The sequence below is a fragment of the Bombyx mori genome, chromosome 13 (assembly GCF_030269925.1).
Source record: "Bombyx mori chromosome 13, ASM3026992v2".
In the NCBI taxonomy this organism is placed as follows: domain Eukaryota; kingdom Metazoa; phylum Arthropoda; class Insecta; order Lepidoptera; family Bombycidae; genus Bombyx; species Bombyx mori.
In genome coordinates this window covers 13,148,834-13,168,420 of record NC_085119.1, presented here as the reverse complement: position 1 = coordinate 13,168,420, position 19,587 = coordinate 13,148,834, and the positions used below count along the sequence as shown (strand labels likewise).

Here is a 19,587-nt window from a genome sequence, read left to right as displayed (position 1 = left end):
AAAGACTTGAAAAGTTCGTAGGTTGTTGTTTGTTAACACTTCAGTTTTTTCTTAGGTATTTTATGGATTATTCGTTAACTTAGGACCCTGCCTTCATTATATAGTCACATTCACTAGTTTATTTGTCACTTGTACGGTTTTTTATCACTATATTCACTTTCAATTATATTTTTAAATAACTTTTTTTACGATCTACGTTGTTACCGCGTCTCAGTAACGCCTACCCTCGCCTATGTTCTTGAGTTGTCCACCTTGAGATATGAGTTTTAAAGTCTCAGTATAGCTACAACGGCTGCCCCACCCTTCAAACCGAAACCCATTACTGCTTCACGGTAGAAATAGGCAGGGCGGTGGTACCTACCCGTGCGGACTCACAAGAGGTCCTACCACCAGTAAAAGTGGTTAGTGGCATTCACGTTGTGCTATCTATGGGCTCCGATAAACATACCACCTGGTGGATTGTGAGCTCGTTCCCCTTCTACGCAACAAAAAAAAGAGGGGAATCTGAGTTCGCGCTACAAAGTCCGCATAATTCTCGGGATTTTTGCCTTTCAAAATATGTATGAGCATGACATTAACAGACTTCGAAATATGTATACAGAATATATAAAAGTATACAAGATAGAGTTGTTTATGCAAATAAATAATTTTCTTGTTGTTTTTTATTAATACATACTAACTGTTAGATTCGCCTTAAAGTAATACAAAAAAGTCAATTATAATTTATTTTTACGTATTATCACAACACAGATAAGGCGTAGGTAGCCGCAGGTCGGTGGGCAGCTGCTTGGCACTATCTCTGGCATTGCTGAAGTCCATGGGCGACGGTAACCACTCACCATGAAGTAGGCTGTATGCTTGTCTACGTCCAACAGGGGTAATAAAAAAAGCCGTATCATGCTAAATGTACCGGACTATACCTAATACAAATAAACACAAACTTACACTTGTATTCGTTAGCCCTATCAAAGAGTCCTCAGGTTTGCTGCCACCGATTTCAAAGTTCCTGTGTGGTATTACGATTTCGTATGTAAAGTTAAACTTTTGCTGTAGTATGTCTATGATTTTAAACGCCACGCCGTACGCCTGCACTGTACCATTTTCGTCTCTTTCAATCCAGCTTAAAGGGAAATTCTGATCGGAAAGAAAATTAACACAATTATAAATAAACTAGCTGTACCTGTCCGCTTCGCTGGGCATTTGAAAATAACATTATTATTTCTCACCCCCACAAAGATTCTCATAATTAACGCCCCCACAACTGGTGTAGGCAGTCCAACACTCATATAAATATTAGCCTATCCATTAAGTACATGTATTTTCTATATGGATACCAAGTTTCAAGTCAATCGGATGCATGATTCAGTAGTTATAACGGAACATCCGTAAAAACCACTGTAGATTTATATACATATTAGTATAGACTGCACGGGTGTAATGATCATGGAGTTACTATTCTAACTGGAGTGCTTACTTCGTTTGTCATAAAAACTAAAAATATACTTTATCTCTATGACTTAAAGTTTATTTTTAAATAGCAAAAGATGTAAGGAAAAACGGTCTGAAAAGAGAATGATTATTAAGTGGTGGTGTCCCTCTCGCACATTTTACAAACAAAAAGCAGTGTTGCTAGCTTAGAGGATTTTCCATAAAATCTCGGAATTTGGAACCCCGTCTTAGTTATCAAAAATGGCTTTTAGTGGTTAGTGGATTTTTTAGTAGATTGGGCGTTATAGAAAATTATCGAAAAGGTTAAAATCAATCCACTTTACAGGATTTTAAACATTTTATGACAATAATATATCTAAATACATATTATTTAAACGATGTGACTTAAACGTAACTAGAAAATGTTGCGACAATTTAGAATTTCCATCAACGTCAAAAATTAAATTGGTTCAAAATAAACGTACAAAGTTATGGTGAAATTAGTTTCTGATGATGACAATTTATTAAAATAAATTATATAAGAAGTATTGATTATATGATATATATTGATTTTTAATAGAACATCATATATTAATAAAGCTTATTAACAAAAAAAATATTGTTCTATATTAATAAGAACTCTGTTTAATGGAAAATTTAATGGTAGGTACGTAGATTTCTGATGGTTTTCATGTTGAATTTGGTGGGAAGCCAGATTAATTGTTGGCATCACCGAAAAAGAGCTATGAATGGATTAAAAGAAAAATGGCGTCTATTTACGTTTTAGTGCGAAGTTAAAATGGCACTGATACAGCTTGTGGCTTGTTTTTTTTCGAAAATCGTGAAAGGGGATTGCCCACTCTCCATAGTGTGCTAGGCCCAAGATGGACATCAAATATTACTATAAAAATGTACTGATTCAAATTCTTAAATGTATTGGATATCTAAAAAATATATTGAAATTGACGCCACTATTATAAAAAATTTTATAAAAATAAAAACTCGTTTTGAGGTTAATTTTCTATATAAATAACTGTCGGATTGTGAGATACTTCAAGAACTTTTCTTTTCTTAATGTTTAAGATGTTCCTAATGTATTTTTATCCAATAGGGTATAAAACACACTTAATTCTTTAAATATCTATATTTTCTTCATCTTCATACACAATTAGTATCATCTAAAAATAGCAAAGGAGAGCATATACACGGTTTTAAATCTCGGTCAGGGTAAAACCACAATTCACACAATGTTTTTTAGTCGTAGTATGAAACGTTATTGATAAAAGTAAAATAAATCGAAGAAAAATCAAAACACATCCATTTTGTACGCAAGCACAACACCACAAGCAGCAAGCGAAGTGTCAGTCAGTCAGATTAAATTCAGTGTTGTCAGTATACAGAAACATAATTACATGAAATTCATATATCGATTATTTTTTTAAATAACCGATAATTGATTTATATATTAATTTTTTTTTACGAGTATACATTATTTTTTATGTTTTTGTTTTAGTTGTACATATTTAAATAACAATACTAGTAAAGTTTTTTTTATTGCTTAGATGGGTGGACGAGCTCACAGCCACCCTGGTGTTGCTAAGTGGTTACTCGAGCCCACAAACATCTACAACGTAAATGCGCCACCCACCTTGAGATATAAGTTCTAAGGTCTCAAGTATAGTTACAAGTTAAAGTCCAATGGGTATGTCTTCGATGTTATTTTATGTGCATAAAATTCATTAAAATCGATTGATTAATGATAATACTTAAAATGATTTATTTATATGTTTTATTTATATACTCAAAATATTTACTTTATACGTAAAAGGTTTTGAAGCTGGCAATATTTTTCCCGCAAAAATATAAATCCTTGTTTTTTCAATAGAGTTACTTTTTTTAAACTACTTATTGTAAACTGTAGTGGCGCTTATTTGCAAGAAAGTAAATGCATATTTATTAATGACAAAATTAATGCACTAAGTATTTTTTCTATAATCTATTGTCCGCTTTGGGCCTAAAATGGGCCAACCCCTTTCCGTGTAATCATGGTGAACACTTTTAATGTAAGTGGTTTTAAGCGAGAATCCTCTCCAGTTTGTGGAATATCCTTCCATATGTCAGATTCATTGATAAATTTTTACTAGTGTGAGCATATATTTTTAAACTGTGAGATATTTTTTCTCATTATAATATTTAATACCATTTGTCTTGTAAATTGTATTTAATCTATGTCATATACTAAATTTGAAAAAACAATCGCGAAAACTATAATTTTGCAATGTATTTTTCATATTATAAGAGCCATCGCGTGGTATTTTTTGAACTTTTTTTATTGTATTGAATAGCGTCGCACGCAAGCATGTATATCATTTGCCTGACGTTAAGCGAACGAGGAGGATCTTCTAGTAAATATGACGTTGGAATTTCTGGAAAATGTCCTATATAAAGGTCAAACAAGAAGAATCAAGTACTCAAACGCAAGAAATAAAAAATACCCCGAGAAAAGCAAAATTACGACAGGATGTTAAGGTATTGATACAAAAACTTAAAAGTCGCGAAATAGTGATTGTAAATATAAAGTCGATTTTAGATTTATTAAAGAAAAATGGCGATTTTTAATTGAATTGAAATTTAAATTGCGACATTTTAATGATACTCATGGTCCACTTAGATATTGAGTAAAACAAATTACGTATTTCGTTGAAAAAAAGAATTCACTTATAATAGAGGAAAGGTTATATTAAAAGACTACAGAAAATTAACTGAACTTAATAATAATAATATAACCAATATTTTGTAAATAGAGATCAAGTACTATGTGTATTGTGTTATATGTATTGACTTGTCATTTAAGAGTTATTTAATTGTCTACATATAACAATAAATGAATTTCAGTTCATTTCAATTTATTACCCATTGTGTTTTATTTCTTAAAATGTAACTAGTAGACTTAATATACACGTGTCATGAAAATAGCACAAGTAAAAATACAAGCAATTTTAAATCAATTTAAGATGTGAATGTAGGAAAAGACCACCCGATACGCGCAGACCATGTGTGTTGCAGTGTCTCACTCAGTGTGTCAAATATTAATTTGCACGGCCCACTTAGCCAGTACATTAAAGTAGGAATTGCGTAATTAAGTTCAACATAATATTTAAATCGCGGTTGAGTATTCGGACGTTAAACATGAGTTTGAGGAAGTTTAAGTAATAGAACTGAGGTAATGATGTTTGTAATAAAACTCAGTGCTAGATTTTCGACAACGCAGCAATTTCCAAAAAAAATCGTCGAAAAAAAGTCACCATGACGACGAAGCAATGTTTAGAATTGAATTTACATAAATAAAACGTTGCAAGCACGTGTTTTGTATTTACATAGGGTTACACAGAATTACTTAAGGTAAATTCAAAACTGATGCATGTGTATAATTTTGTCCTATAAATAAATTTTATATGGTCACCACATTAGACAAGGACACCGCGACCAAAAAGTATTCTCTTTCGAGACCGATTTCTCGGCATTAGACAGCACTCCAGTTGTAGGTACTTATTAACTCCATGGTAATGATGCCGTTCGCGGAAACAACTGACTCGATGGTGTTGCCCTGACTGTGGTGCCGAGGGTCGTACTTTTGATTCCCATATCAGGCATACATTCGGGTGAGGAAAAGTTTTTTTGCTCTTTTTCCGGGTGTTTATTATCTCTATATTAGTCTATATTTATATATTTAAATGTATATAAGTATGTATTTCATTATCAGGTACCAATAACACAGGGAATCCTAATATGGGGCCGGAAAGCGTGTATGATTTTTTCTCGGTTATTATTAAACAATGACATGTAATCTCTTGAAGATTTCTAACACAAGTGCAGGCATTTGTAGAAGCTGAAAATTGTAAAAATGCTAAGATAAAACTGTGAAAGCTTTTTTTTCTCAGCCTACGGATATCCACTGTTGGACACAGGCCTCCCCCAAGGCTCGCCACAAATACCGATTTTGCGTAACTTACATCCAGCGGATTCCCGTAGCTTTTAGCAGGTTATCAGTCCACTTCGCAGGAGGAATACGTACACTGCGGCTTGCGGCGCGCGATCGCCATTCGAGAACTTTCCGGCGCCAACGGCCATCTGTTCTACGAGCAATGTGCTCTACCAGTTCAATCTTGCAATCCTTCGGGCTATGTCAGTTACCTCAGATCTTCTGCTACAGTTATATTTATAAAAAAAAACATTGAACCATCAAAAACAACTTACATTATACGTGCCGATCTTTAAGTGCTTCCCATTTATTTCATTCGCCAACAGTAAAGTCTCGGTTTGCTTTTGTGACACATGTCCATCTGCAAAAAATATTACTAGTATATTTTTTTTTATTTTTTTTAAATCATGTAGTTCATGTGGATTACTTATTACTACGTGAAGAATCAATTATGTAGGTACGTACGTACGTGCTTAATCGTAATTCTGTAGATACGTAAGAGAGATGGAGATGGAAAATGAACATCTTCATTAAATTCCAAACTTAAATTTTTAATGAAAATCTTTCGAATTTCGGGTTTATCCCACGAAATACCCTGCTGGATCAGAACCAGCGTGGGTTGAGGATAGCTGGCCTTCCGTCGCCCAGATACTCTTGCGTAAAACGCAGTTAGAAGTCGTCGTGGCCTAAAGGATAAGACGTCCGGTGCATTCGTGTTGAGCGATGCACCGGTGTTCGAATCTCGCAGGTGGGTACCAATTTTTCTAATGAAGTATGTACTTAATAAATGTTCACGATTGAATTCCACGGTGAAGGAATAGCATCGTGTAATAAAAATCAAACCAGCAAAATTATAATTTGCGTAATTACTGGTGGTAGGACCTCTTGTGAGTCCGCGCGGGTAGGTACCACCGCCCTGCGCCCTTATTTCTGCCGTGAAGCAGTAATGCGTTTCGGTTTGAAGGATGGGGCAGCCGTTGTAACTATACTTGAGACCTTAGAACTTATATCTCAAGGTGGGTGGCGCATTTACATTATAGATGTCTATGGGCTCCAGTAACCACTTAGCACCAGGTGGGCTGTGAGCTCGTCCACCCATCTAAGCAATAAAAAAAAGAGCAGCTTGCACTTCGTCGTCGGCATGTGAGGGAGACCCGAAACACTTAGAGGGCCAGGGCACGAGATCTGCTTCCCTGGCCCCCAACCTAATCGGTGCCTAGTTATTTATATGATTTACACTTTAATTGAATTTCATTTGTTTGATTCATCGGGTACAGTTTAGTGGTAGTACAGTTTTATTTGTTGCAACAATATGTTTCAGTTAAGAGCTTATGTAATTCTATGATACCTTCTAGAACGTATTGAAGTTGTTGTAGCTCACAGAAAATTACGCCTAGTATACTAGTATCGAGCGATTCCAATAAGCCGGTGCTCAAATTCACATAAGTATCCACGAGCTTTGGTAGCAATACATAACTCAACAAACCGTGAACTTATCTGCCCATTAAGCTAAAAGGTGATCGTAATTCACATACACTCAAAATGTTATTACCTGTTAGCGGATTATCATACACGGCATTACAAATTGTTGCGTTGCAAATTGAAGATATGATCAACTCGATACCGGCCATGGCCGGGGCTGGTTGAGTGCATTTGTCCGCAACTAGCTAAAAGTAAACCGAAAAAATAACAAATATTGGCATTAAAATTTGCGGGAAAGATTTGTGTATGGAGTAAGGATGATTGAGATGAGGGGACATGGAAAAATTATATCTAATTGATTAACGAAAAAATACAATATTACCTACTTATTATCTGCCTTTTAACTTAACTAAGTTGTTTGAATACACTAAGGATCGAAGTTTATCACTAAAAAAATGCCACTAAAAGTCATGTTTAAAAATTGTTTATAACTTAGAATTAACGGTACTGTGTTCTACTAGTTCCTAATAGATTAGACAAAAACTAGAAATATAATAACAAGGAACAATGACAAAAACCGTTAAGTAGGTACATGAGATTTACCACTTTCTGTTGTTAATCCGAAAATTGTATCATAAAGTTATACATATACTAGGTACATATTATTATTGTTTGAAACTATTGGACCCGGCTACGATTACATGTGACTACCGGGTATTGAATATGGAAAACAACAGTTCCATTAATTTCATACTATTTACCCCCACTTACATCGACATACTTACCTAACTCCTTCACTGAAATGCCAGCAAAAATCTGTCTTGTTTTATTTTTAACTTTTTTATTTGCCGCCACGATGAATAAAAAAAATTATATGTGGTACCTACATAAACAACATTAGCATTGGTTTGTTTTGACCCATCAAGCTGCATAGATTGCACTCTGGGTGGTTAGTGCGAGTTTTTTAACGTTCTCGATAGTGTAAAAGTTAATTCAAATTTCTGTGCAGTTGGAACAGCGCCCATAGCGGCAAACGTAGGAAAACGTTACGCTATATACAGGTTTATTCGAATAATTTGTCTCATTCCGGGACTATTTATAATCATGGCATGTAATATTATTTTATATTATTGCACCGATCGCGTTAGTAATAGTTCGTTAATACTTTTGCCACTCAGGTCAACTATGAATATGTTTGTTAAAGATTCCGGTTACATCCAGTTTACTTGTTCTTTTATCATCCCTTTCTGGCAAATCCATAACCCAGGAAGTGTTATAACCCACTGAGTTTCTCATAGAATCTTCTCAGTGGGTCGCGTTTCAGATCTCGTGGTAGATTCTGTGAAGCACTGCTCTTGGTATGACCAGTGTTAGCAACACCTCCGGCTTGAGTTCCGAGAGCTCACCTACACGCTAGGGTAACGCTGATATAGCCTCTCAAGGCTATCAGCATAGGTAGGAAAAAAAAGTATTTTAGTTACTTACATGTGGAAAAGTTATTTACTCGTCTATATTGTGGCCGATCGCCAGGCGTACCAGTTCTTTTCCAACGGAGTGGGCGACTCTAATATTATGATGCGTTTGTCGTGCTTGTCCGCCGTGAGTTGTAGCGCATATAAAAATAACGCTCGCGCGAAATATTGTGGATAGCTCTTAAATTTTGATTAATTATAAAAAATAACGTTAGCCTGAATGTGGTTTTAGTTAGATTTCCGAGTAATACTGTTGCAGCGGTACTGCAGTAATTGATCTCATAGATAAATAAAACTCGATCGTTTTTTTATCGAGCCAATTTGGTGCAAATACTATGGTTTGTGAAGTTTCCAGTACATCATTTTTGTAAGTCGTTAACAAAGTAGTAAATAAGGTTGCCTTCTTTTGTAACGCCGTAGCAAAGCATATACATATAGGTACTAGGACCTCTTGTGAGTCCGCACGGGTAGGTGCCACTGCCCTGCCTATTTCTGCCGTGAAGCAGTAATGCGTTTCGGTTTCAAGGGTGGAGTAGACATTGTAACTATACTGAGACCTTAGAACTTACATCTCAAGGTGGGTGGCGCATTTACTTTGTAGATGTCTATGGGCTCCAGTAACCACTTAACATCAGGTGGGCTGTGAGCTCGTCCACCCACCTAAGCGATTAAAAAAATTAAAAAAGCTTTTACTTTAACAATTTAACAATTTTTAGTGCTACAAGATTATATAAAATACAGAAATTCAACAATATTAAAAATATAAACGTTTTTGTTTGAAAAAACAATAATGGAATATTGTCCATGCAGATTCGATTTTAATTCAAAGAGGCCACCTGCTTAAAGCCGCAACTAGAAAATTTCAATACTAAAATCATCCTATAAAGGTTCTTCAATCAAAATACAAAATAATATAGTTTTTTTATAAGGTATCATCCACATAAAGCTTTCATGTTTTCGTTCTTACAAAATGATCAATAGTACATTAATGGCATGTCGGCATAACTGATTACTAGGGTGATAGTCATATGTGATCACATTTGTGGTAGGTACCTACATATAAAACTAGGTTGTTAGTTTATGTAATATATAAGATTTTTTTTTGTTTTTTTTTTTTTTTGTTATGTCAAATTATAGCACGATTGTACAAGGAGCACCTCGCAAAAAGGGCTACTGTAGCTTATGGACATAACAATTCTATATGCTAACGGAGAATATTGTGGAGAAGAGTTTTTTACCCTTGAGTTGGATTGTCCGCGGCACGGAATAGATAAATAAGGTTATTTATATATTTATATACAACCTTATTTATATATAAATAAGGTTATATATAACCTTATTTATAACCTTATTTATATATATATATATTTATATATATTTATATATATAAATATTATATATATATAAATATAAATATATAATATTTATATATATAAATATTATATATTTATATATATATAAATATATAATATTTATATATATATATAAATATATATATAAATATAATATTTTTATATATAACCTTATATATAAATATTATATATTTATATATAAGGTTATATATAAATATATAATAATAAATAAGGTTATTTATATATTTATATATAACCTTATTTATCTATTCCGTGGTCCGCGGAGTAAGTGATTCTATAAAAGGCACTCACTGTACGAGTTGTACGTGTTTTCATTTTTTTATTTCTCTTGGGTGTAGTGAGGTGTGTTTTCCAAAGCTGGTCGCGTGGTAAAAAATACATAACCAAAGCCTCTCCGTAAACTTAGGTCTACATTCTAAAGGATCCGTATACCACGCGAGCAGAAACCTGTGATTTGTATGTATAGTCATCCAGGACATAGGATATTTTGCATATATAGATATATTTCGTGACGAGGTAATAACTCAATAAAAAGCTACATAGGGCAACGAAGAGCGGATAGTACAAGATCATGCCGAAGATCTCCCATGCAGTGGATCAACTAAATCAATTTCTCCGAATTTTACATTACTCCTAACAGAATGTGCCGAAAATAGTGACCAGTATAAACTCAGAAATTAGCTATAGATAGATTGCGATAGGTAGCATCTTCCTTATGTTTGCTAGACTGAATATTTCTACTCGAAATCAATAGCTGTGTGATTTTAATAGTCGACTAGCGACCTGCCCTCGCTTCGCTTCGGATACTACAATTTATTTATTATTGATTTTATTGAATTTTCATTTATACAAATCTGAACCTGAGAAAACGACGTAATATATTGTATTGGGTAATCCATAATGCTCTACCACGTGGCTCTCAAACTACTTTGTGAGCACTGCCATTACCATATCAACTTTTTTAAATACACTCACTTCTGGCTGCCTCTGGCAATTCATAGAGCTTCAAACTTACTTTACGCTCTTTCAATTGATACGCCGCTTCAATCGGAACTTGCAAACGTATTTTGCATCAGACACGTGCTGATAAAAGTCCATTGTTTATCAATATTACTTTACCTTGAAAGTTGGCATAAAATTTTCCTGAATAACTTTTGTTGCTCCAAAGAACGTCATTTGAAAGCAGTTATTGTTTTGCTGGATATGAGTCAAAAATCTGGCCCATTTCCGGAAACCAACGAATGTATTTTTTTCCTATCTATGTGATAGCTTTAGAGGCTATTTCAGCTTCACTCTAACGTGTAGGGTGTAGGTGGGCTCACGGTGCTCAAGCCGGGAGTGTTGCCAACACTGGCCCTAGCAAGAGCTGTGCTTCGCAGAATCTAGGTAGCACCGGTTGTAAAACGCGACCCGCTGAGAAGATCCGGCGAGAAACTCAGTGGGCAACTAAATGTAGTGGCGTTCATTGGTCCGCAAAACAACGATTTTCTGTAAACTGTCAAATTCATTCTTTACATGCTCTTAAGTATCTATGTTATCAATATACCTAATTCCGACCGAAGCATTTGTTTTAAACGATATTCAGTTTTTTTACATCCTCTTTTACCATATTTGCAGCACGCGTTCTGTCAATGCTATGTCAAATGCCTTATGATTTACATTAGAAAACCATTAGAAAATTTAATACGGTGGTTATTTACCTTTACATTACGCAGTTCATTTTAACATAAATAAGATTACAATTCAAAAATCGGTGTATGTGCGGTGTCATAGAATAGCAGCACCGCCCCATCTCATCCCATGGGTGTTGTAAAGGTTGTCTAAGGATGGTTCAACGGAGAATGGTTAAGTGTTTTTTAGTAGGTATCATACCAAACTGACCTATGATCGTTAACTGGCGTTCCCTGGGTTGGTTGTGGGGCCGTGAGCTCGTTCACCTATCTACGCAAAAAAATGTAGTTTGCGTATTAATTGGGACATTAAGCTCACATCGAATATGTAAGAGAGCACTGGTAAGTAAAATAATTATATTATTTATTTTAGCAGTAAAACATTAATGGGGTTTGGTGGTTTGAAAGATGTTTATAGAATACAATTTGAATTTCGAGCTCTGCCCATATCCCAGGTGTTGTTATTCATATCTTAGCTTGTGCCTATATAGTTTGTGTTTGTGTCAGCCGCTTACGTACCTGCCTATCTGTTCACCTGTGCCCCAGATATTACTTGAGCTCCTGTGCTACTCTAGAGTTCGAACAAAATGTAATTTTTATCAATCATAGAATTAAAATTTTTAATATATACATTTTAAGTATTATTATATAATATTTATAATATTTACATTTGTCCGAGCCGTAGCACAGTACGGATCTCTCCGGAACGTTGTTACGCTCCTCGTGAAATATACGCAGTTCTCGTGAAGTTTTAAGTATTAATTAAGATCTGAGGTCGAGACTTATCTAGGTTGGATTAACCAGGAGCCGAAGAGCGCATGATCAGAATTGTATCATTTTCACAGTTCGATGTCGCTTCAAATTTAGTATCTGTTAACGTACCTATATAAAAAGTGAAACAAAATCTGTGGACGTGACTTTTCGAGGTCTTCCAAAAAGGTTTTGGAAGTACCTAGTACATTTCTATATGTAGCAAACGCCACCAGTTGCTGTAGAGTAATTCCATAATCCACAATAATTCCTTTGAAGTTTCAATAAATTTTCACAATATGACAGGTCATTTTAATTTAATCACAGCTAATTTAAATTAAACAGTTAAAGGTGTGACTTTCATTTGGTTTAGTTCTTTAGGCTATATTCCCTTTGCCTGTTTAATTGAACAAGTGGAATTAAAAAAAAAGTTTAACAGATAACCTAAGAAAAATAATCACACATTTATTGCTAGGTATGCCTCTTTAAACAGAATATTCACAAAAAAATATGAACCAATAACAAAATGCGTGATACTTGTTTATCGAATTGTGAAAAGAATTTCATACAAAAGATCGTATCTCAAGGACATGTAAGTTGAAACTAATAGAATATAACCTAAGACTCTTCTACAAAAGTAATTTGGAAATAAATTGATTACAGCGCTTGGACGGTCGAAATTTTAATGAAACCCGAAAACTAGATATATCATTTGGTTCTGAATATGGTTGCTGTATTGTGTCTTTGGGAGAAACGAAGTAAGTTGGAACTGAATCACTAACAAATTGTAAATAAACAAAGTAAATGAAGCAGTATATACTGTTATTTTTGTATTTAAACAGCGTTTATTGGATAGATAGAACAATTGAAGGATATAGAGAAACAAATTCAGTAGACCTGTCTTGTATTCTTAGATTGATTTATTTTGTTATTAATTTAACCACATCTTGAAAATGTTAAAATGATATTATGTAAATAAACTTGAATGAAAAGTAAAAAATCGTTAACATAAAAGAATACTATCACAGAATATTGGATAGAAATTTTGCAATACAATTAACTGACTTCATGTCTTAAAGTGAGTGTCTTTGTGATCTGTGAACCAGCACAGCAACAAGGAAATGCTCCATTGCTCATTAATTAACAGTTTTCAGATATGATGAATAAGAGAATAACACCTAAACTTTAAATGAATTTGTCCTAAAATTGCTAAAGCCTTATGAGCTACTTACTTATTTATGAACTTGACCTAAAGGGTAATATTAAGCTATCAATATTAAATGACTACTATCTTAAAATTACATTGGTGTGGGATCCCTAGTGCCCAATGAGATCTGTAGAATATGAAAAATTGTTTTCATTGGTGGCATTCACTGGAGTTGGGGGACATGGGTAACTAAAAAGTAAATTACTCAATTTCAGGATCCTATCAGAAGTCACATGTGAAGTCGCTCAGCCAAAACAAATAAGACCAAATGAAGGCATCATATTTATTAATGTTGAACTTAATCCTATGGCCGCTCCACAGTTTGAAGCCAATAGACAAACAGATCTCACTGTTTATCTTGTAAGATTATTAGAAAAATGTTACAAAGATTCAAAATGCATAGACCTGGAATCACTCTGCATTGTAGTAGAAGAAAAGGTAAATTTAAAAAAATCTTACCTTAATAGATCTAGATGTAAGCAATTCTGTATGCCATATGGACAGAATTATTTCACACTATGATGTTTTCCTGTTTTGTAATTATTTCCACTATTAATTTAAAATATTTCTAAAGTATTTATTTCCAAACTCTAGATAACATTTGTAGTAACTTTTAAATATCTGAAGATAGGCTGCAATGTAGGCAGTGGGTGTGGTGTCTTCCGTCTAGCCTATTTCTGACCAAAGTGCTTCTACAATGCTTCTGTTTTAAAATGAGCCCTCAATCTCATGTCTCATGGTGAGTGGTGCCATTCACATTATTTCTATGGAGTGGGGTAAGTATTTTATATGTTAGGCCAGGGATTCTGGTTGTGAAATCATAAATTAACTCAATTTTGGAGGTTGATGAGCTCTAAAAACCGACCCTCTACTAATTAAAACAACTTCTTCTTTGGATGTTAGTATTTTGTATCAATAGAAAAAAACTACAAGGCTTTTTAAAGTTATTCAGAGGGTCTGAGTTATCAGTTCATTTTGGAAAAAAGGGTTATCTTGCCAAAAATAGTTTTTGTGTAGCTTCATGCTATAATAAATGGAATCAGAAACTACTACTTACTATTCTTACATATATAACAGTTTTTATAAATTATCAAAGTAGTTTACAAACTAAGTTTTAACAAATATGTAATTACATTATTGACCGCAGTAAACAAAAATTTTATGTTTAAATTTCAGGTTTGGTCTTTAAGAATTAATATTAAAGTTCTAAACCATGATGGTAACTTAACTGAATGTGCAAGTATAGCTACACTTGCCTCAATAGCACACTTTAGGAGACCTGACTTTACAAGAGATGGTGACCGAGTGATTATTCACACATTAACTGAGAAAGACCCAATACCAACAGTTTTGTATCATTATCCTGTGTGTACAACTTTTGCATTGTACAGTAATGAGTAAGTTTTGAGAAATTACAAATGTTCTTTTGTATTGATTAATTAGAAGGCTCGAATAAGATGTAGAATTGCTGTCTGCTGAACCATGCCAATCAAAAAGAATGACTACTTTTTAGCAACACATGTTTAATCTGACTTAGAAGATTAAAACATTGTGTGAGCTAGATATTAAAGCTTACATTTTTATTTATTTCAGTATCTTACTCACCGATCCTAATTTCCTGGAAGAATCAGTGTGTACAAGTAATACAGAGGAAGGCATCAACACTGCAGGAGGCCTCCTGGTTTTGGGAATGAATCAATATAGAGAAGTATGTTTACTTGATTTGACAGGAGCTGCAATATACACATCTAATATAGTTCATAAAGCGCTTCTGAGTGCTGCAGACAAATGTAAAAAATATGTGGAAATTATAAAAAATGCCGTTGCCAAGGATGACAACTTGAGGTGATTCATTTAATTATTTATGTATTTTTTGTAAGAGGGGAAATACGGTTTATTATTATAAAATTTGGTTAAATTGTCCTCCAAGTGTTTACTGAGGAAATTACCCGATCTTGTGTACCGAATGGTAAACAGTCGACGTCGCCCTAAACACGTCATTTCGGTTTTTGAGGTATCTTAAGCACCGCACCATTCACCGCCCTCGCCTGAACTCGTAGCTTGCAACGAAGGGCTCGGGGAGTAAATTAACCCACAGATACTACTGCACTGAGATTCTCACTGGATCTTCTCAGTGGGTGGCGTTTCCGATCTGGTGGTAGATTCTGCGAAGCACTGCTCTTGCCAGGGCCAGTGTTTGCAACTCCGGTTTGAGCCCCGCGAGCTCACCTACATGCTAGGGTAATGCTGATATAGCCTCTCAAGGCTAACGGCATAGATAGAAAAAAAACCCAGGAAAGCAGGTTTAAAGCCAATTTGGTCCCTATACCTTACTAGATCCATAGTCCTCGTACACTATGAGTTATTACTTGTGCTTCGGTAACTAGTTATCATTAGCTAATCCATGATCATAAATCAATATATGGTTATTCAAAAATATAATACTTTTTTTTTGTGTTCATTTTATTTAATTTACTGTCCCTAGTCTGTAATTAAGGTTAATGTGAGTATAGCCACATGAAATGAAATGTCAAAGCATGTTAAAGCATTATTTATGAAGCAGAAACAAGGAATAAAATTTTTGTTTCGATAGAAAAATGTTATACATGAGTCGTCTATTATCAAAGGTGGCAATCTGTGCATTTGGACAATTTTTTTTTATTGATATGTCAATTCAGATTGATTTGAATATAATCGTCTCCTTCAAAGAATACGGTTCAAAACCTGCATTAAATAAAGGTTAATAGTTAACCTGTTATTTATCTAAGATGTCGTTCCAAAGAGTTTTGTGACTGCCAATGGAATACAAAGTCAATAATTCGTTTTTCTGATTTACCAATCATTGTCCAAAAGTCAGATTGCCGGCTTTGATAATAGACGACTCACATAACAACAATGTGTAATAAAACAAAACAAAGAAATAATTTATAAATATTCCCTTAAATATCATTGAATTTAGCATAGGTGATTTCTATTACAAACTGAAGTATATATTGCACTATAAAATATATTTTTATAAATTAATACTACTTTTTTAGGCAAAAACGTGAAAAAATAAACTTTTCAGATATTATTACGACAGAACATATGCTTGCTTTAAGTAGAAAGGATCTTAACATACAACTCAAACACTATGATGTGACTGAATTAGATGAGAAAGATGAAGAAATGTTTAGTGATGAGGATGATATTAAACCAGAGCCAAGCAAATATGATGGTAAGTTGATAATCATAAAAAAACAAAGTATCTTTCTTCATAGGGTCTTTTAGTTGCCCTTATTTATTGCCAATAATAGCTCCTTACATTCACCCAATGACTGACAGTAACATTCATCAGCAAATGATTTTACATTTGATTTCCAATGGTCTTTTACTTAAGTAACATTATATATATTTTTAATCAGTCACAGAATTTATAATAGTAAAAAACAAATAACCACACACATGAAAAACGGGTGCGATTTGGCACAAGACATTGCACTACAGCGTGAAGGACGAGGGCGACGCGGTTAGCGGTCTAGTATTTTAAATAGTTGTTCCTTTCAATGCATTGCCATTAACAAAATATTTAACCCTTTCATCATCCTCTATCCCCTCTATCCCCTATCAGGGTCAATCACTGGATCAATGTAAAAAGCTAATCAGTCATAACATTCTATCCACAAATAATTTACATAAGGCCATAAATTTGTCAATCAATGCAACATTATGATTCTCATAATAAATCTTTATATTACTTTGTAACAATTCATATTTTTATTTTAACTTTATTTTTACTTTCAGTTGTTGCAACAGTTCCCAACACAGCGGAGTTGAAATCAAAAGAAGGTAAATCAGAGTGGATAGAAGTATCATCAGATTCTGGAGAGGATTAAAGACTAAATACAAAATCATTTGTGAAATAAAATGTAATTTTACATTTAAATATTAAATATAATCTCTCTTAACAGTATTTATATTTGATTGCATTACCCTCATATCAAATTTCACAATCACATTTTGACACTGTTTTTTTTTTAATACATTAAACTACATGGAAATAAATACTAAATTTGATAATATGGAGGCATGCAACAGTTCAAGATCATTTCCACAATACATGTTTTTTCTTCTTCATTGCTTTCTGTTCGTTTTTGGTATGAAATAATATACTAATCACTTAATGTATCTTAATTATTTCTTTTAATGCAGCTTGAAATTTATAATACAGATACAGACAGAAAGGATAATTAATTAATCTACTTAAACTAATATTAACACTGCACTTCATTAAAGTCAATTGGAACAAAATAATTCTACACTGAATCTGAGTTATTCATTCCATTCTTCTGGTCTAACTTGTTTCCATTTGTTTTAACCATGTAAATGAAATATGTCATAATCTCCCTCTCGTTGACTGGTAATGATTTGAAGTGTTTCTGTACAGCCTGTAATAAAAAAATAACAATGATTTTAAAACAAAAGATGCAATAAAAAGTGTAAGACAACTGTAAATAACAATAACATCACGTAGAACAAAATAAAATAGGGAACTATGTGAGTGAATTTTTGTTGTTGTTGTTGTAGTATTAGAGTACCCTGCTGGTACTTAGGGCACTCACAAGTTGTCTCCACTTGAACCATTTTCATAATTGTTATTTTTTTAAAAAACAGCTTAATGCAACTACACATTTTATTTAAGGCCAGAATGTATGAGCTAATCATAGAGAATGATACAAAATTAGCCACAATATCTTTACAATTAGTCTGGCTTGTAGTGAAATAGTATTAAAATTACCTTTTCTTAATTAATGATTTAAAATACGAATTATTATTAATTTGTGAAAATTAGCACATATTTAGATAGTATTGTAAGTTTTGATAAAGTAAATAAAATAAAGTTAGCTATGGATATTAAAAAAAAAATTAAGACATTTAGACTTACAACTATTTTTACTGAGGAAAACATAGTTATAACTTACATCAGCCAACTGTGCCTTGTTCAGTCCTGGCCTTGTTGGCACCTTGTAGTGTCTTTTGTACCTCCTCAAGGTATTAACCTGTAATTGGAACCAGTCCACTTCTGGAGCATCATTTTCTGCTTCATTACTATCATCTTCTGAGTCTTTTGTTCTTCTCTGTTTTGTTCTGGCACACTGGATCATTGTTTTGTGATAATCACAAATGTATGTGTGTCTTGCCTGTAATATTGTATTTAGTTAGTGTATGGAGCTGAATGATGATATGTAATAATTTTGTTTTTTTTTGTCTACATTTTTTTTATTCAAATTAATGGAGATCTTTAAAAATCAATCACTAAAAAAACTATCTAAAACTTGCATTATAGATTTTAGTTTATGCTTTCTAAAAAAATAATGAATGTAATTGTGAAAATCAGCAGTAAATAAACATACCTGACCGTCTATATTAAGTTTGAGCCTCCTTAGCGCCACAGTTTTCTGTATACGCTTGCTGTACGAAGCGTTGCCCGCTGGTCGTCTGCAGCGGTCGCCGTCATCCACAAGGCAACATATTTGGTCAGAATTACCTCTAGAATCTTCTTCTCCTGTACTAAACCCGTTGTTCATTTGATACTCCCGTTGAATCATATATGATTAATAAATTAAACTTGCGTATTACACACCGCACCAGGCGACGGAAAATTGTCCAACGTATTCACAAAGGACTCACAATTGAGGTTATGATTTATGACAACACAGTTTGTTTTTACACTCGAAATCAATTAAAAACATGACAACTATTCGATATTGAGATGCTTTTAACAAGCCGAATGCCCAATCTGTCGGTTACTTTTAATCCACAGCACTTGTGCATGAAAACGTCTATAACACTAACAGTTGAAACGATGCAATATTCGGTAATTTTCGTTCTGATACTGTGAATCTAGATTTACAACATAGGAAAAGATTCTTGAATCTTTTTTTCTACAACAAGATATATTAATTTTGGTTCTTAATTTTGACTTGGTACTTTCTCGTACCGATCTAGCACTTCGCCATAATAAAATGAAGTGAACGAGTGAATTTCATTAATTTGTTTTAGACGAATGTTTTGTTCGTTCCTTCATTCACTCTTATGCGACTCGAACCAAAAACACGCAGTCAATATGAACTTATTTACTCGGAATAACGTTGAGATTGGCACAACCATGATCTTTTCTAAAAATGAAAACATTTCAAATTGTCAGCATGTAGTGGTAGTGAAATGACAACACAACTACATACATATCATAGTATAAACAAAAAATAAAGCTAGCACTAGCCGTAGGATTGGATAACATTTT

General features: G+C 33.6%; 3 protein-coding genes across 7 annotated transcripts in view; 1 reads left to right on the top strand and 2 right to left on the bottom strand.

The window, feature by feature from the left end:
• LOC101741250 (glutamate receptor ionotropic, delta-2) overlaps positions 1–12,460 on the bottom strand; it is a 23,258-nt gene extending 10,798 nt beyond the window's left edge. Inside the window, exons 1-5 of one of the 4 annotated variants that reach the window (XM_062671903.1) lie at positions 12,016–12,106; positions 11,867–11,918; positions 6,963–7,077; positions 5,686–5,771; positions 946–1,134 (exon numbers count right to left, since the gene is read on the bottom strand). In XM_062671903.1, the coding sequence (XP_062527887.1) occupies positions 946–1,134; positions 5,686–5,771; positions 6,963–7,041 (354 nt within the window). In that variant the 5' untranslated portion in view covers positions 7,042–7,077; positions 11,867–11,918; positions 12,016–12,106. Of the gene's footprint in view, positions 1–945; positions 1,135–5,685; positions 5,772–6,962; positions 7,078–8,317; positions 8,659–11,866; positions 11,919–12,015; positions 12,107–12,229 lie in introns of those variants that run through there. The other 3 variants (XM_062671904.1, XM_004927724.4, XM_004927723.5) reach the window with 3 other exon arrangements.
• Positions 9,983–17,256, top strand: LOC119628378 (exosome complex component RRP45). Of its 2 annotated transcripts, XM_062671907.1 has the most exons (10): positions 9,983–10,019; positions 10,099–10,133; positions 11,295–11,689; positions 12,573–12,689; positions 12,761–12,855; positions 13,520–13,742; positions 14,481–14,701; positions 14,898–15,149; positions 16,343–16,521; positions 17,088–17,256. In XM_062671907.1, exons 4-10 carry the CDS (start codon positions 12,624–12,626, stop codon positions 17,177–17,179), a joined length of 1,128 nt encoding a protein of 375 aa, XP_062527891.1. In that variant the 5' UTR covers positions 9,983–10,019; positions 10,099–10,133; positions 11,295–11,689; positions 12,573–12,623; the 3' UTR covers positions 17,180–17,256. The 2 variants fall into 2 exon arrangements, with proteins under 2 accessions (XP_062527891.1, XP_037870854.1); XM_038014926.2 differs by lacking the exons at positions 9,983–10,019; positions 10,099–10,133 and having other exon boundaries at positions 11,226–11,689.
• LOC101741109 (histone deacetylase complex subunit SAP30 homolog) lies at positions 17,195–19,585 on the bottom strand. Its single transcript, XM_004927722.5, has 3 exons — positions 18,698–19,585; positions 18,266–18,484; positions 17,195–17,731 (listed from the first exon to the last, which is right to left on the bottom strand). Exons 1-3 carry the CDS (start codon positions 18,890–18,892, stop codon positions 17,600–17,602), a joined length of 546 nt encoding a protein of 181 aa, XP_004927779.1. The 5' UTR covers positions 18,893–19,585; the 3' UTR covers positions 17,195–17,599.
• Between the last annotated feature and the right edge of the window lie 2 nt (positions 19,586–19,587).

Excerpts from the sequence above, each read along its gene's own strand:
- LOC119628378 (XM_062671907.1), top strand. The coding sequence starts at position 12,624 with ATGCGTGATACTTGTTTATCGAATTGTGAAAAGAATTTCATACAAAAG. Across the intron at positions 12,690-12,760 it reads AGATCGTATCTCAAGGACAT|CGCTTGGACGGTCGAAATTT; the intron begins GTAAGTTGAAAC and ends AATTGATTACAG. Across the intron at positions 14,702-14,897 it reads TTTGCATTGTACAGTAATGA|TATCTTACTCACCGATCCTA; the intron begins GTAAGTTTTGAG and ends TATTTATTTCAG.
- LOC101741109 (XM_004927722.5), bottom strand. The coding sequence starts at position 18,892 with ATGATTCAACGGGAGTATCAAATGAACAACGGGTTTAGTACAGGAGAA. Across the intron at positions 18,485-18,697 it reads AACTTAATATAGACGGTCAG|GCAAGACACACATACATTTG; the intron begins GTATGTTTATTT and ends ACAATATTACAG. Across the intron at positions 17,732-18,265 it reads ACAAGGCACAGTTGGCTGAT|GCTGTACAGAAACACTTCAA; the intron begins GTAAGTTATAAC and ends TTTTTATTACAG.